Genomic DNA, 16504 nt, shown 5'->3' on the forward strand with positions numbered 1-16504 from the left:
AGAGCTGCTGCATGTATAAACCGAGACACTATTTGATCGAGAGTGAAAGTTGATTTGAGGGAGATTTCTCCTCAGCTCCTCGCTGCCTGCAGTGAGTCAGCAAGCAGCAGCTGAGGAGCCAAGCTTTTAATTCGATCGATGTGCTAATCAGTGCAGCAGGGCAGCTCAGGTTCACAGACAGGAAGCACACGATGAAGGGTAAATCCAGCTCCGTCTGCAGATGTTAGTAAAACTATGACGAGAAGTTAAAATAAAGATCGGCGTAACAATAATGTCATTTCTTCTGAAAGGTTCAGAAGGTGGGACTAAAAATCCTCATCAAGTTCAGCTGGAGGTTTAATTCTCTTTAGCAAGTTGAAAACCCCCAAAACTTCATCCAGATCTATAAATCCTGCCTATAAAATCCGGACACACCTCAACAGCTGCGGAGAAAAACTGGGTTTAACTCTGACAGAACTTTAACTTAGGTGCGGCTCCAGCTTGTTCTCGTTTGCATCACACGTTGCCAATTATCTCTGATGATGAAACCAAAAGCTGAAAAGCTGCAACGTGATCCCACACTCTGCACAAAACAAAGGTGTTTAAACGGCTGCCATCTTGTTCAGAGCAGCTCATTAACCTGCTTCTCTAACCCAGTTACTGGGCCTTTATAGGAACCTAAACTGGGTCATCTGGGGAGGAGGACTGGATGAAATCCTGCAGGGGGAAAGTGACCCGTTTGAAGAAAAGAAAAAGATTAACAGCAAACAATAAGTTCTTCCTCTGCTCCACCTTTTCCAGGTTTCAGTTCGAGTGACGGGTTCAGAGAAAAGTGATCGCCCTTCCCAGGGAACCCTGGCAGTGAAACAGACAAATTACCGCAGACACGCCTGACACGCCTGCATCCAGAGGACTGTCTGCTGCAAACTCATCAAGACTCAGTTTGGAACAATGCAGATATCATTTCAGGTAAGAAATGCCAGAGGAAAAAAAAAAAATCTGCAAAAGAAAACTAAAACAGGAAGGTACAAAACCTAAATCTGGCTTCAGGTGTGGTTCAGCAAAATAAGACAGAAAACACCAGAACTACACGCCTGATGGATCCAAAAACTCCAGATTTAAACTGAACAGTATCTGAGTTTCCATTGACCATATTAACTCTGCAATATTGGAATTACAAAAGTTAATCTGCTTGATTGAAAAACGCCAATATCTAAAAAAATTTCACGTTTTTAATAGGTTTTCTTGGTAGCATGAGGTGCTTTTTCAGCTGTTTATAAATGAATATATTTTGCAAAGCTGCAGTGGAATCACGCAGAATGAACCATCTACCCATACTGACCCCTTTTCTCCATTTTTTTTTCCAAATTTGAAAAGCAAACTCCAGAGCAGGCCTGCAGTGTTTCAGCCACCAGGCTGTAATTCGGTTCCTGGTTCAATTCAGAACCGGTGAACCGACCCTAACAGGAGTGTGAGTCAGGTGACATTGTTGGCATTTTTGTTGCGAGACCTAATAATACAGAACCTCATGCTTTATCGGCTGTCTGATTATGTTGTGAGAGATAAGAGTGAGAAGTCTGAATGTGTGTCAGTTCAGAGATAAGAGACGGTGAAGCTTTAAAAGCTTCACTGTCACAAAGAATTGTAAGTGTGTAAAAGCCTGCCAGTGTTTGCTTCTATCTTGCTGTAGAGAAAAATTACACTAGCTGGCATGAATCTGTGGTTTTAGAAGTAGGCCGGCTTCACCACAGCGCAGCAAACCCAGACTGGCTCAGGAAGAGGAGAAAACAGATGGGGGATTCCACAGAACGGCAGAGGAAATACTACAGCTAGCGACCCGTTCACGTCAGGCCCAGACAGGCAGTCTCAGTCAAATATAACCAGAACCATGGATGGATTCTGCAGGGCAGTGGGGCTGGGTTTTTCCAGGACATGTTAAAACTGCAGCAGGCTTCACTTTAACAGTGAAAGCAGATGACAGTCGCTGTGTTTCCACCAAATGTTTATTTTTATTAAGTGTTGCATTAGGAAAGGTTGATGGAAACGGCAAAATTCAAAATCACTTCCTCAGTTTTGGAAATAAGGAATAAAAAAAATGATGTTTGCTTGAGGTGGCTTTTGACTTTTCCAACAAAGAGCTAATGCACTGAAGGGGAGATGGAAGCACATCAGCTGAATACGTTCAGATGTAGCAAACTTCACCATCCACTGCCAGGTCTGTGCCTTACCAGAGGCACAAGACTCTAAATCCAGACCTCCAGATTGTGGGAGAGAAATCTAAATTTTTCTGAGATGTGTCCTCCATGCTAGTTTGTAATTTCTACATTTAACTTATTACAGCCATGCTTGGCGTCACAATCTGGTGAAATTATCTTTGCGTTGCTTGATTGATTCGTTCCAAACCAGAAGATGGAAACAGACCAAATTAGGCTGGAGAGCGATTCTGTTTTTGGTGCAGCGCCCCCCACAGGCGAGGAGGGGAACGGGTTGCTCAAAGGGTTTGGTTGGTTTGAACCGCAACAGCTGAAAATGTAACAAATGTAGTAATTTTGGTCCCCAATTGAGTCAACTGAACATCTTTAGGATTAGGATTATAATCCTTATAATAATCAAAACCAATAGCTTCATAATTTAGAATAATTTCACAATGACTAGTGAAAAAGATCAAGATTTTACATATTGTGTCCAAACTTCTTCAGAGTCCACAAGCTAATGCATGGTTTAAAAATAATAATAAATCATTCAGTTTCCACCTCTGCAGAAAGGCAAAGTGGTGATGGAGGTGCAGAAACCTCTCAGGTTGAGAGGGAACATTAGCATTTGACAGATGTTCCATGTTACATTGTTTTTCTATAACCAAATCTGACAACTTAACATGATGTCCATTGGTACAATAACAGGGCTGCACAGTGGTGCAGTTGGTAGAGCTGTTGCCTTGCAGCAAGAAGGTTCTGGGTTCGATTCCCAGTCCCGGTCTTTTCTGCATGGAGTTTGCATGTTCTCCCTGTGCATGTGTGGGTTTTCTCTGGGTACTCCGGTTTCCTCCCACAGTCCAAAAACATGACTGTCAGGTTAATTGGCCTCTCCAAATTGCCCCTAGGTGTGAGTGTGTGTGTGCATGGTTGTGTGTCTGTGCCAGACTGGCGACCTGTCCAGGGTGACCCCGCCTCTCGCCCGGTACGCCAGCAGCAACCCTCCCGACCCCACTGAAGGACAAGGGTGTCAAGAAAATGGATGGTACAATAACAGATAAACTGGTTAAACCAACGAGACGGTTGGTGAGTCGCTGTCACACCACAGCTGTAATACCGAAAGCTCAGCATCCTGTCACAACTCACCAGGCTCACAGGGTGGAGCAGGGAGGAAGAAACAACACCCACAAACCAGCAACACTGCACTGTGGCTGACGGCTTGTGCTTCAGACTGATGATGGAACATCAGCTACCGGTTGTTGTTTTTTTTTTTTTAAAGATGAAAGGGTTTGAGTAATATTTCTTCAGAAGAAAAGAGCAAAGAGTAGATAAATAAACTGAAACTGAAAACATAATTGGCTCCATTGCTGAATGTGTTGATTGAGGCTTTACAGTCATCATCTGGACTGAAACTGTTCTTGCATCCTTAGTGTTCAAATCTAAAACTGCAGTTTTGTGGCTTTGCTGCAAGTTTGGAAAAGTCTCAGAGAGATGAGTCCAGTGGCAGTATATGACGAGCACTAAATCTCACATTCAGCGTATTGCATGAGTGCAATCTGCTGAAACTCACACTGGTGCACAGTTTCATCAGCTGAAGGTGTTATTATGAGCAGAGTGTGAAAAAACTGTTGATTTTAGCAGAAAACTTCATATGAGCAACTATATGTGTGAATCGTGTGTAATCATACTCTGATTATCGCAAAACATTTAGAACCCAGAAAAACAAAAAAAACAGATAAAATGTAGGTTAAATTTCATAAAAGAAGGGGGAAAAAAAATCTCCAAGCGGCTCCTAACTTGATGTTTCTACTGTTGGATGATGAGATGATGGGATAATTTCTTGTTTGTGTTTAGAGCATCTTGATGATGCTTGTTTTCCTCTGGGTGCTTCTATCAAAGTCTGGATCAGGAAGATAAACCGTTCTGGACCACAGGAAGGAAGACTGCAGTCAGGAAGTGAGGACACAGATAAAGAAAAGATGGAGAAGAAGAGACTCAAGTCGAGTTCAGCCTCCTCCAAAAAGACAGCAAACGTTAAAGGAAAATTCATCCTTTTTTGGTAAATCTGTGTCCAAAAGTGGTCAAACAATATGTTAACTCCTTTCAACTTGAGGGAGGGAGCATCACAATGTTATTTAAACTCTGTCAAAGTGAAAGTTATCAAAGTCTGAGAGGAGGAATCGAAGTACTCACAGGTTTTTTGAGGAAAAAGACGGACAGGGCTCCGATCAGAGGGATGTCCCCCAGGAGAGGCTCCATCACCACCCTCAGCACGCCATGAAGCTGCAGACAACAGAACATCAACAAACTGTTTCTGCTCAGGAATTATCAACAAATACTGTTGACTTCTGGAGAACATAAGTCCTACGTACAATAAATTGCTCTCTACAGTCTGAATTAAGTTTATTTCCCTTGTAAAGGTTTTATTGGAGCAGATTGTAGAGTGAGACGTGTTGCATCTGAACTGCTTTTGCTGGTTCAAATATTGATATATATTTTACCAAAAACTGCAGCAACACAGATAATTCTTTACGAAGCTGGAAATATAAAACATCCCCTTTTTTGTTCCCTTCTTTGTACTTTGTCTGTGGCTTTATCGGCGTCCATTTCTCAGATAATTCACATATTCTTTGCAACAGTTTATTAACTTTCAAAGTCTGACAGCAAGAAACCAAACCAGGGGCATTGTGGGGTATTTTTTTCTTCCTGCTGCTCTGAGTCAAACCTCAGACATGTAGACTGCATGTCTGCAGCACCAAATTTGGACATAGCTTCTTGCTCTGAGCAATCAAAGAGCACTTTGCTCATCAAAATCAGTCTGGTGAAGAAGATTGAAGATAGGCATTAGTTTTGTTTATGTCCGTTTCCTCCTGCAGCCCACTGCTGCCTGAAAGAGGGCGCTTTATAAATAATGTGCAACCTATAATGCAGTCCCACCGGGACGGAGGAGAAGTCTAAATAAAAGACGCGACACAAGTGAAGAAAAATAATGACTCATGGCTTATTCTTATGCTGAGAATAATCCAGTCAAGTTTGACAGGCGATGAAAAGCATTCATAGAAACTTTCATTGCAGCTGTGAAATGAACATAAGAGGCAGACACTGACTGAGCTGCTGAGAAGCGGCAGTTTCTCTTCTCCCCGCTGATCTCTGAACAGCAAACATGGCCTGATCGCATGCCAGCGGCTGAGTGGATAACGTCTGCTTTATCAGACGCGAGTCAACACATTATGTAAAATTCTCCCTGAGGGGGTCACAGATTATTGCAGGGGTCACAGCTAAAGGAATGAAGCAGAGCACAGTCCTGTCTGACTGACAACACGAGTAATGTGGGCCAGCAGACTGAGCAGATACAAGGCAGAACATAGTTTTAGTTTTAAACTTAAAAATTAGTGATGCGACTCAATTCTAATCAAAAACTAAACAATTACTTTCAATTCAAAAACTCTTTTTTCTGCTACACTTCTGAATAAGTATACATATGAGCTCAACAACAAAGATATTTATTGTTTTTGATCTATTATTTATATCGGTGGAAAGTGCTTTGTCGTCCATTGCTGTCATTTGTGGATGTTGCTTGTGCGTCAGATTTATGGGCGTACCAGAAACACACAAATACAAACGTAAACTTTTGTGTAAAAAAATATTTTGAATGAGTCAAAACCTATGTAATTATCCATCCCGTGTCCCTAATGGGGTCGGGAGGGTCGCTGGTGCCTCTCCAGCTGACGTTCCGGGCGAGGGGGGGGGTCACCCTGGACAGGTCGCCAGTCTGTCGCAGGGCAACACAGAGACACACAACCATGCACACACACTCTCACACCTAGGGACAATTTGGAGAGGCCGGGGTACCCGGAGAAAACCCACCATTTCTGCATGGAGAACATGCAAACTCCATGCAGAAAGACCGGGGATGGGAATCGAACCCAGAACCTTCTTGCTGCAAGGCAACAGCTCTACCAACTGCCCCACCGTGCAGCCCCCTATGTTATTAATTAATCAAAATTAACATGTTATAGTCAAAGGAAAAAATGACTTAAGAGCATCTTTTCTCTCTGTAGAACTACAAATATTTATCATGTTGACTGAAAATATTAACAGTTCATTTTCTACTTCCCTGTTTAAGATTCATTATATTTAAAAACTGTGTAGGAACCTTTTCTCTTAAATATATTTGACGTTTCACAACAAAATGAACTTTTCTTTGATGTAAACTGTGATTTCTGAGTTATTTATAGAGACTTTGGGTAAATGTTAATGTGAACTTTTAAAAACAAATCAATCATACCTGTATGCTTTTGATTCCAGCCCTGCAGTAAAACTTCTTGATGTCGACGTCGATTTCCGTGTTACCAACAAAACTAAAAATAAAAATGGGAGAAAAATGAGCAAATTAAACCTGTTAATAGAGAAAACAGTAGCTAAGGGAAATAGATATGCTGTGCTTTTTTAACAGAGATAACAAAAAGCAAAAATAGTTGTTATTAGTGAAAGAAGTGTTGCCTTCACTTTTGTTTCATGTCATATAAGTTCAGCCCTACTGGCCTTTGATTCTACACCAAGCAGACTTTAATCTAAATTTATTGGGATTGATGTTCTGTTTAGGTTGTAAGGATCTGCATTTCTGCTGTTAAAATTACCAAAGCAAAATAAAATCTTGTGCCTGCAGCATCATGGTGAGTTTGTGAGTGTAGGAGGGAGAACTACCTGATCTGCAGGTCCATGATGACCTGCCTCTTGTCCACATTTTCTGTGTAAACCTTCACCCCGTTCACTCTGAGCGGCTGCACACGCACAAAGAGACACAAAGAGAAAACAAAAAGGTGAAAGTGAGCAAATTATTTCTCAGATGTGAGGAGCAGTTCTCAGCTCAGGTGAATAATCAGCAGCTTTTCTTAAAGAGAGTCTGCTTCTGAAAGCTTCTAACGTTCAGGAGCACAAAACACATAAAAATAGAAATGCAGCAACAGAAAGATTGAACAGCTACTGAAGATTTGAAACAGTTGCTATTTATTTTAATATAAGAAACAATTCAAAGTCTGTGCAGACCGCTGGAATGCCTTTAATCTTCTCTGATGTTTTGAATACAGAGAGGGGGAAAAAAAATCAAGAAAGTCAGAAGAAAAATAAGATCTTTGGTTCTGCAGATCAGAGCACAGAATAATTCAGCTCTATATGAAGTAATGTATGAAAAATGTAAGAAAAACATAGAAACAGCTTGCTGTATTGCATAGAAATCAGAAATGTTAATATCCAGTTTATGTTTTCTACTGATTATATTGTATAAAAATCAAAAAGAATCTGAGGGTATGAGCTATAAATCTGATGTAATAAAACTTTATTCAGCTGCAAATAAGATTCTGACGACTGACATAAACCTCACAAAACCACAGAGGAGAAACAAAGCTTTCGCTTCAGGGTGATATCAACTGGAATCAGTGAGCAGAGTGGTGACTCCGATGTTTTGAAGCCTGCCTGTTTTCTGCCTACCTTGTCTCCCATGTCGATCTTGGTGAAGCAGAAGGTGCTGAGATGGGGGTTGGCTCCCTGCACAGCCGGCTCGATGGTCTCCCTGAACAGTTTGTCCACAAACTGGGAGATGAACGGCCACATCTGCTTCACCGTCTGAAGCAAAGCAGAGAGAAAAGGAAAATTAACTCAGGAAGAACTTTTCTTCAGCCCAAATATTCACATGCAATCCCATTCCACCCCATTGATTCTCAGTCACATGTTTCTTTTCTTCCACAACAAACAGAAGCTCCACAGTAAGTAGCAGGCGCTAAACAATATGCACAGCAGCTTCTTAATGTGCCATTTTCTTCTTTTGCATTCATGCGCAGTATTGTTTTGGTCTGTTACATAAAATCCTAATCAAATAGATCAAAGCTTACAGATTTAACAAGACAAAAAGTGGAAAACTGCAAGCAGTGTGAACACTTCAGCAAAACTTTGTATGTTTCTAAATGCTTTGCTGATTTCTTTACTTTGGCACTTATAAAATAAGTTGTCAAATTTCATTTGTTTTAATACCTTTCATCGTGCAGTTTGCACCTAAACCTTTCATAATAAATACATGGACGAGTCCAATAATGTTACTGATAGAAAGTTTTAGTGCTTAAGGTTCTAAAGCACGTCTGCACTTATTGGGTGGAAGAAGAAAAACAGCTAAATCGTGAACACTGAAGTTCTCCCAGTCCACACTCTGTCATCCTGCAGGAACATCTCAGGTAACTTCTGCTAATGGTGTGATTTAAGGAGCACAGATCACCTTTTAAAGGTCCTGGAAATCTCCGAGTGCTTACACAACATGTATAATTTAGCATCAATTTGAGTGTTTGGGTGGTGATCATGGAATATTCTGGAAACAAACAGTGACGGTCAGCGAATCTCTTCCAGGAGCTGATCAGATTCTCATGTCTGTAACTGGGACGGGGTCTCTCAGGGCTCCAGGTTCGGATCCCTTTTTAAACCCTCTCTCACCACTTTGGCTTGCTAATAAGAGATGATGAGGAGTAACTGGTGGATGTCTGTGTGTGCTGGAAACAAAAAAACAACAGCAGAAGCTTCTATCGGTACCTTATTGAGCCACTCGACTCGCTCCACATCTGGATAATGAACCTGGAAGGAAACAGAAAGGTTAAAGTTAGAATCAGTGAACTGCTGGTCCTTACTGGACCTCAACTCTTTAAAGTCTCTGTGTCAATATTTGCTGAACTCATCTGAGTCCCAAGACACAGTGACTCTGTTCACATCTGGCACCAACATCTGTTCCAGACAATCCGACACACTCCAGACGTTTTGAGGACGGTTTCCCTCCTGCTGGAGGTGATCTAATGCACCCGATCCGTATCAGTTCAGCAGTCCAAACGCTAAAACGTTAAAATGCCCCACCACTGACCTGACTAAGCAACATTTGAAGCAGAGAATATTGTAAAAGTTTTAAGTTGCCAGCAGCATTTTTACTAAAATCACAGATTTTACGATGCATTTTTAAAAATATGTTTCCCAAACGATGTTACATCGTCAATAAATCCCAAAACCACCAATCTGCAATTATTACAGTAATATTTAAAAAAATCTGTGTGGTAAACTATATTTCATATGTTCGGATGGTTAATGTGAAATCTGTGTTTTTGTAACATAAAGAGGTTTTAAACAATCATTTAAAGAAAATCACATCTGTTTAAAGAAGAAAACATGCTGAATATAAAAGCAGGGATGTACCGATATGAAAATCTAAGCTGATATCTGATATTATTGCTATTATGGCCGATATTTACCAATATTATTTATTTTCAATATATTCCCCTGCCCCTTCAACACTATTTGCAGGTCAATGTTTTCAACTAAAATCAAAAATGTCATCCAATGAAGACATTATTTTAAAAGTTTTTGCTGTGATGACTAACAATAAACCTTTTGTTTACCTTTTGTCAGCGACTGACCTCTCCAAAGGTCAGTCGCTGAGGTGAACTCCAAAAACACAGAATTACGCAGCATCTTAGTTGATGATGATTTAGCTATTCCACAAAAAATATTCTCTCCTTTCCCTAGAATTTAAAAGTAAAATCCAAATCCTAACCAGGAGGTTTTATGTAGAGTCCTGATGCTCAGTTGACAGCTAGAGCCCTCCCAAAAACAAACATTGAGGTTCAGCGCCGGGGCTTGTGGGATATCTGTGACAACTGAGACAGGCTGATCACGCTTCCAGAGTGTGACAGGCTGCCTGTGCAGCAGCGGCAGAGCTGCAGCCGACAGCCAGGAGCGACACGGCTGTTACATAACACACACACTCTGACAGGAGTCTGCACAAGTTTATGTTTATAAGTGAGAAGAAAAATTAAATTTATTTAAAGCACCCCGCCCAACATCTCCACACATCAGTGCGAGATGCAGCTGGGCTTTTCTGTCCTCACTTCAGCATTCAGCTCAGACAGACGACATATCAATGTTTTATATTAATAACCGAAAGTTATTTCCATCTTCTTTCTGGGATTTTCAACAGAAATGATCAAGGATAATTGTTCTTAAAGCTGCCAGTAATGATTATATTAATAATCCATCATTCTGGTGATGATAGATATTGTATAAGAAAAACAAATGGGCACAGTCAGCAGATTTTTTATTTAACCAGTTAAGTTTCTTTTCTTTTTTGCACAACATTAGGAATACATAAAAAGATGCATATAAACAAATAATTCAAACCCCTTTTATATCGAAGAAAATTAATATTTTATCGCCTAAACTGAAATAAAATAGCACACATTCAGTGAATCTGAATCAGATAAGGATTAAACTATGCCACTTGAGTAGTTTTGGATGAAATATGTTAACAGACAAAGGCGTTTTCAGCTTAAATGCAAAATGTATGTATGTGCATGTATGTGGCTTAATTATTTCATTTCGATTAATCAGATTAATTGTTTCAGCCCTAATTGTTTTGTAACTGTATTTTTTTTCTGAGGTGTAAAGCGTAGTAAAAGGTAAAAATCACAAAATGTCTCAATCATCTTTGTTAATGAACAGAAAAAAGATTTTTATGAAAAGTGGCTTTGAAGCATAATTAAAGATTGATATTTCTAAAGACAAAGTTAATTATCTGCTGGGGTTTTTTTTTACCTACTTAAAACTGTTAATTGGGCTGTAAGTATACAGGTTGGACTTTAATTACTTTACATATAAATAAAACAAGCTGCTGCATGAATCCTCTCAGGCCAACAGGCTCCTGTGACCCAGAGCGACACACGAGGTCAATCAGGAAGCGCATGCAGTGACTCACATGCACAAAGTCATGCATCCAAAACTTAAACTCACACTGATGATGACATCATCATCATCACATGGTGATTATTTCAGAAATTACTTACTAGCCTGACAAGTTTATTCTGATGTAAACAAAGAAAGCACAGAAAGTTTAATCTATTCATATGGCATAGAATAAAAAATAATACAAGTTTGTTGAACTTGTAAAGGAAAACACCTGGAAAGTAAAAAAAAATCTAAACGTAACTGTTGCTAATTTGGTATTTATGCAATAATTATGCATCAGGAAGTCGGATGGAAAGCTCACTAAACAGCTGAATGTTTCACAAAAAGCCAAGCAGACCTGAACATACAAAGCCAAAGGAAGAAGAAAATAATTAGTTCTCATTAAATCCAACTGACTCCAGGAACACAGGGAAGTCAAACATGAGGTAAAATGCAGCTAAATATGCAAATGAAACACAAATTCTTGTGTGTTGTCACAGTGTGTGTTCCTGGAGGTTTATTAAAGGTTAAACATGAGGTGAAGCTGCTGCAGAAATGTTGGTTCAGCCATCTGTCAAGCAAGCCGTCTCTGAGATAAAGAGAAATGGTTCAGGTACATGGCTGAAGTGTTAGATGAGACAGCAAAAAACTGAAGCTAAAACAACAGCAGCTGACAAGCAGCGGCATAAAGTAAACGGTTTATTTTAGGCGCAAACAAGACTAAATGATTCAGCTTTTAGAGGAAAATGCAGAAAACAGCTGCAAGAACTTCAAATACGGACATGCAGAAATGATTTTTCCTGACTGTAAAAGTCATGTGGAAACTTGATCCTCATTTGCCGTTTCTGGATGATTCAAGATGGAAATATGGAGCAGAAGACTCTAATAGCAGGATTATTAACACAATGCCAAAGAGGAAGGATATCAGCAATAGCCTTTGAGCAGCAGCTGCTGTGGCCGACCAATGTGGGAAAGGGTTTATGACCATTTCCCACAAATGTATTTATAGGGGAGAAATATTCAACAGTATCTCCAGGTTTTCACAATCCACCGATCGCGGAAACTCATGTAAAATAAACAGATTCTTGCATTTTTTCACATAATCGTCAGCTTATTACTACTTTTCTACAAAAACGCTAGAAAATATTTTGTTTTTATGATGCTAACTCCCACATGAAAGTGGCAGCATTTCTTGATGTCATTTTGTAGTCCGTAATCAAAATGGAGAGCGGCAGAAATTTAGCTATTTAAGTTCTTTAAAGAATAAAAGCATTTGTGTGCAATCTCTCTGCTTCTTTTTTTCTGATCTTGTTTTTTAATACATAGGTTTGGAAGGGATTTAAAAAGGAAGAAATACTGCAAAATGCCTTGCAAATATTTCTAACGTATCACCATAAAATACACATTTTGCAATCAAAATTAGTGCAAAATTAAAATCACAAAAACAATTGCAAAAGTTGCACATTTTCATCCCATCAAATTCAGTCTTTAAAGTAAATTTGCAGCATGACTTGCAACTGAAGCTATATCAGGATAGTTTTAGAATCGATTCTGTGGATAAAGGGAACCGAATTCAAAATCAACTCAAGTACCTTCTCTAATTGTGAAGCATGGTGGTGGAGTAGTAGTGCAATCACTCAAGGACTCTTCTGCATATCGAGGTTTTCTAGAGTCAAACATCAGGCGATCTGTGTGACAGATGAAGTTTGGCCCAACCAACCTGTATCAACATTGGGACAATAGTCTCTGACGGAGCAAATTTTATAAAAGAATGGCTAAAAAGCCTAAAGGCACTTCAAGTCCAGACCTAAACCTGCTGTTAAATCTTCTACCATGACTTGATAGGATGATAAAGAAATACAGAACATGACAGCTGAGAGGTTTTACTGCTAAAGTTGTTCTAAACTGTTGTCTTAAGGAGCTTAATGTGAAAATAAAAGACGAGTCAGATGAAGTCCATACAGCTTGATTCAACACGTGCTTCATTCTTCAGGCTTTAACAGGTAGCAACATGTAAATGTGTTTATTTTTCTCCTGTAATTTATGACCAAATGTGAAGCTTTAGAGTTAGAGAGCAAGAAAAACAACACATCTGCTCCAAGAACTGGGAGCAAAAATTCAACAACAAATGTTTATTACTTTGAGTCACCTGGGAACCAATTTATTTTTCGCGAATAACTCATAAAACCAGAGACTCAAAATGAAAGAGGTCATTTTAGGACTTCTGTTTCTCTCAGTAAGGGGCAACCAGGAGAACCAAAATTATTTATTATAACTCTGGATCGAGTAAAAACCAACTGATCTTCTCAGTTTTACGTAACTAAAACTGTAAAAATAATCCTTGATTTAACTGGTAAATCTTCCAGTTTGTGTGTTAAATTATATTCTGACATCAGATTTAATGTTAGCTGGATAATCCGATGTGTCCTTACATCATTTAACTCGCTGATGCAGTGCACAAACACGCATTTCTGGATCATGTTTCATGCCTGCAGCAACACACCCACAGCAGCGCAGACCTCCACAGGTTCTGATCCGCAGAGCTGTTTTCTATCCAGCCTCAGTTTAAAAAAAAAAAAAAAAACAGGATCAGACTTCAGACAAAAACATGACTCACTGAAGACTGACTTTTAGGCAGCCAATCAGCAGCAAGCTGGAGCATCTCCATTCGTGCTTCTAATGAGAGTCATGCTTCAGCTATGCACCAGCTGTGTGGAAATCCTACGCTTTATTTCAGCCACACCTCCAGCTCAAAATCTGAGAGCGAGAGGAAAGGAGGAGTTGAGTAAAAATACAAAAATCCCCTCTTCCCAAGGCAGAACAAGCTCTGCTTACGCCTGGTTCACACGGATTTTACAACTGTCTGGCAATTTTAAAAACCTAAGAGATCAAACACAACAATAAAAGAATCTAACTGGTTTGTGTGGTGTTGAGTCACACAAATCGATTTCCTTCACCAACATTCAGACGGGAACTCTCTCAAAACCTCTCGAGACCAAACGTGAGTTCAGGGTAAACAAACATGGCCGACTGGGAAGAAGCAATGGCGATAGTTTTTCTCTATGTTTAACAGAGAAATAACGTTACAAAGGTGTCTGCAAAGTTCACTGGACTTTCTGGGCCTTCGTGACAGTTATATTGTCTTTTTTATTTAGAATTTCCCGCCATGTTTCCTTCGCCTCGCTTTCTGATTGGCTAAGGATCACATTCAACTGGCTGCGTTCTCATTTGTCCTCACGGATAAAACGCACTACAGTATCATGCAAAGACAATCCAACATGTTGATGATTCCCTATTTTAGATCGGAGTGGTGCAGACGTCCTTCCAAGCGGATTGGATCTTAACACACAGCATAAATTAAGATTACCTTAATCCCAATAATTTGGGGAGTTCTTATGATTGTCAGAAGGGAATAACGGGACAAAAATCAAACAGCCTTTCACACTCCAGCTGCAAGTCAGTGAAACTTACATAAGTATATCTTAATGAAAACATGGTTTCAGTACTTTGCAAAAGTATTCAAACCCTTTGGACTTTGCTGCATTCCAGCCACACCCTTCAGTTTATTGGGATTTTAAAAGACAAAGTAGAGCATCACTGTAAAGTGGGAGGAAATTAAACAAGTCTTTTTTCTTTTTTTTTTTTACAAATGAAAATCTGAAGTATTGCACAGACATGTTCTTAGTCTTTGAGTTGAAAGCATTTTCTTGTGTTGCAGTCTAGAGACTGACATCATCGTTCACTCCTCCTTGCAAAACACCTCACCCTCCGTCAGACTGGAAGGATAATATTCATGAAGATCAGTTTAAGGTTGTGCCTCAGATTCAGGACTAGGATATTCCAACATTAATATACCTGAATCTGAACCACTTCATCTGTCCTTTCCACTGACTGCATCACGTTCCACATGTCTGCTGCACCAACTCAAGAAAGTTCAAGAGGCAATAATACTTTTGCGAGACACAAGACAATCAGGCTACTGGGCATTGGCCAAATACAATCCCCTGTACTTTTTACTGGTTCAAATCAAAGTATTCCTGCACAGTTAAAACACCGAGTAAACAATCACATTGAAGGCAGTTCACAATAATTTAATATGGCACACACCCTCATTTCAACATGAGCAACGAAGCTGCAACGCAAGTCATCTGAGCCGCTGCATGATAATGCAATAGCAACTCTTAAACCTGAGGACTTCTGCAGCAAGGTCGACACCCAATTTACAAAACTATAATCCGTAAAACTAACATTCAAACCCATTAAATATGTTGCAATCTTTGTAAAAGAGCTTGTGTTTCAATCCATCTGCAGCAGATGGCTCAAGTCTGGCTTAAGTTTGGTTTTCTTTAACAGGATAAAAATACATCAGCATAATGAGATTATCAGATAGCAGCATATCAATTCAAGATGAAAACGCAACTTTAAGAGGTTTAGTTGGTTCTGTAGAAAAACTTCAAAGAGTTTCACTCTCCAGCTCAATATGTATAAAATAAGGTAAGGAGAGAAAGAATGAAAGAGAAAAGAAAGACTGACTTAAGTTACGCATAATTTATTTGATATTATTCAAACTCCAAACCAAACAGAATTAAGAAGAAAATAGTGTTTTTTATGCTTTTTCAAAGCAAAAAAAAGGGGAGTTTCTAATTTTGATACATTTCATGAACAGGTTTTTTGAGTGTCTGACCTGCAGATCACCAATCTATACAAAACTGATCAATTTAAATCACTCATTTACTATCAACATTTAATCTAACATGTCTTTTCTATGATCTGTGCTAAAAACTGAAAGTGAACTAGTATTCTAGCCAGATACCAATCATCAATCTAAAATGCAATCAGTCCAAACAAAAGCCAATTAAAATACCCAAACACAAGAAAGAGGCATCGTCTTCTTCACAATGATGCAGGTATTAGCAATGAAAGAACAACAAAAACAACCATGTCTACTTTTAATGAGAATTAGCCAAAAAAAAACATCTAAAAAAATAGAATATGTAAATATTAACATGCAGACTTTTCATTATTCTGCTTAAAATAACGCACAAAGAAAGAACAGTGGCCTTCTGCTCTGACTGATGCCTTACTGGATGAAGTCTGCTGTTATTAAAGTGATCACTTTGTGTTTAATGCTGCAGGACATTTTCCAGAAACAATGCCAGGCCAAACATTTACTTGCTTTCGCCAATGAACAAATAAATACAGGACATAATCCCATTAAGACTCCATTGTAACCATTGAAAACCCCCAACTTCACATTAATGCAATCCCCACTACAACATGTTATACCTGTGGGGTGCAAAAATATCATATCTCCACTTTCTTTACAGTAAAAAAAAATATTTATATCATGTTTATTGTGTGAAATGAGCTTAACTTTAGCATCAGTGTTACCATTATTATTGACATCAGAATCATTTAGTTTTCATCTTACTCATAATGGCTACTGTATTAAATGATTACATGATTAATCGTCCTGGTTGTGGAACACTGGACCAGCTCTACACCCTCAGCAGGGTCCTGGAGGGTGCATGGGAGTTCGGCCAACCAGTCTACATGTGTTTTGTGGACTTGGAGAAGGCGTTCGA

General features: G+C 39.3%; 1 protein-coding gene across 4 annotated transcripts in view; it reads right to left on the reverse strand.

The window, feature by feature from the left end:
• Positions 1-16504, reverse strand: part of esyt2a (extended synaptotagmin-like protein 2a) — a 46941-nt gene that overhangs the window by 16837 nt on the left and 13600 nt on the right. For all 4 annotated transcript variants that reach the window (XM_008434740.2, XM_008434739.2, XM_008434742.2 and 1 more), the window contains exons 3-7: positions 8748-8789; positions 7662-7796; positions 6879-6955; positions 6460-6532; positions 4365-4454 (exon numbers count right to left, since the gene is read on the reverse strand). In XM_008434740.2, coding sequence (XP_008432962.1) covers positions 4365-4454; positions 6460-6532; positions 6879-6955; positions 7662-7796; positions 8748-8789 — 417 coding nt within the window. The remainder of the gene's footprint in view (positions 1-4364; positions 4455-6459; positions 6533-6878; positions 6956-7661; positions 7797-8747; positions 8790-16504) is intronic.

This window comes from Poecilia reticulata, linkage group LG17, assembly GCF_000633615.1.
Source record: "Poecilia reticulata strain Guanapo linkage group LG17, Guppy_female_1.0+MT, whole genome shotgun sequence".
NCBI lineage: Eukaryota > Metazoa > Chordata > Actinopteri > Cyprinodontiformes > Poeciliidae > Poecilia > Poecilia reticulata.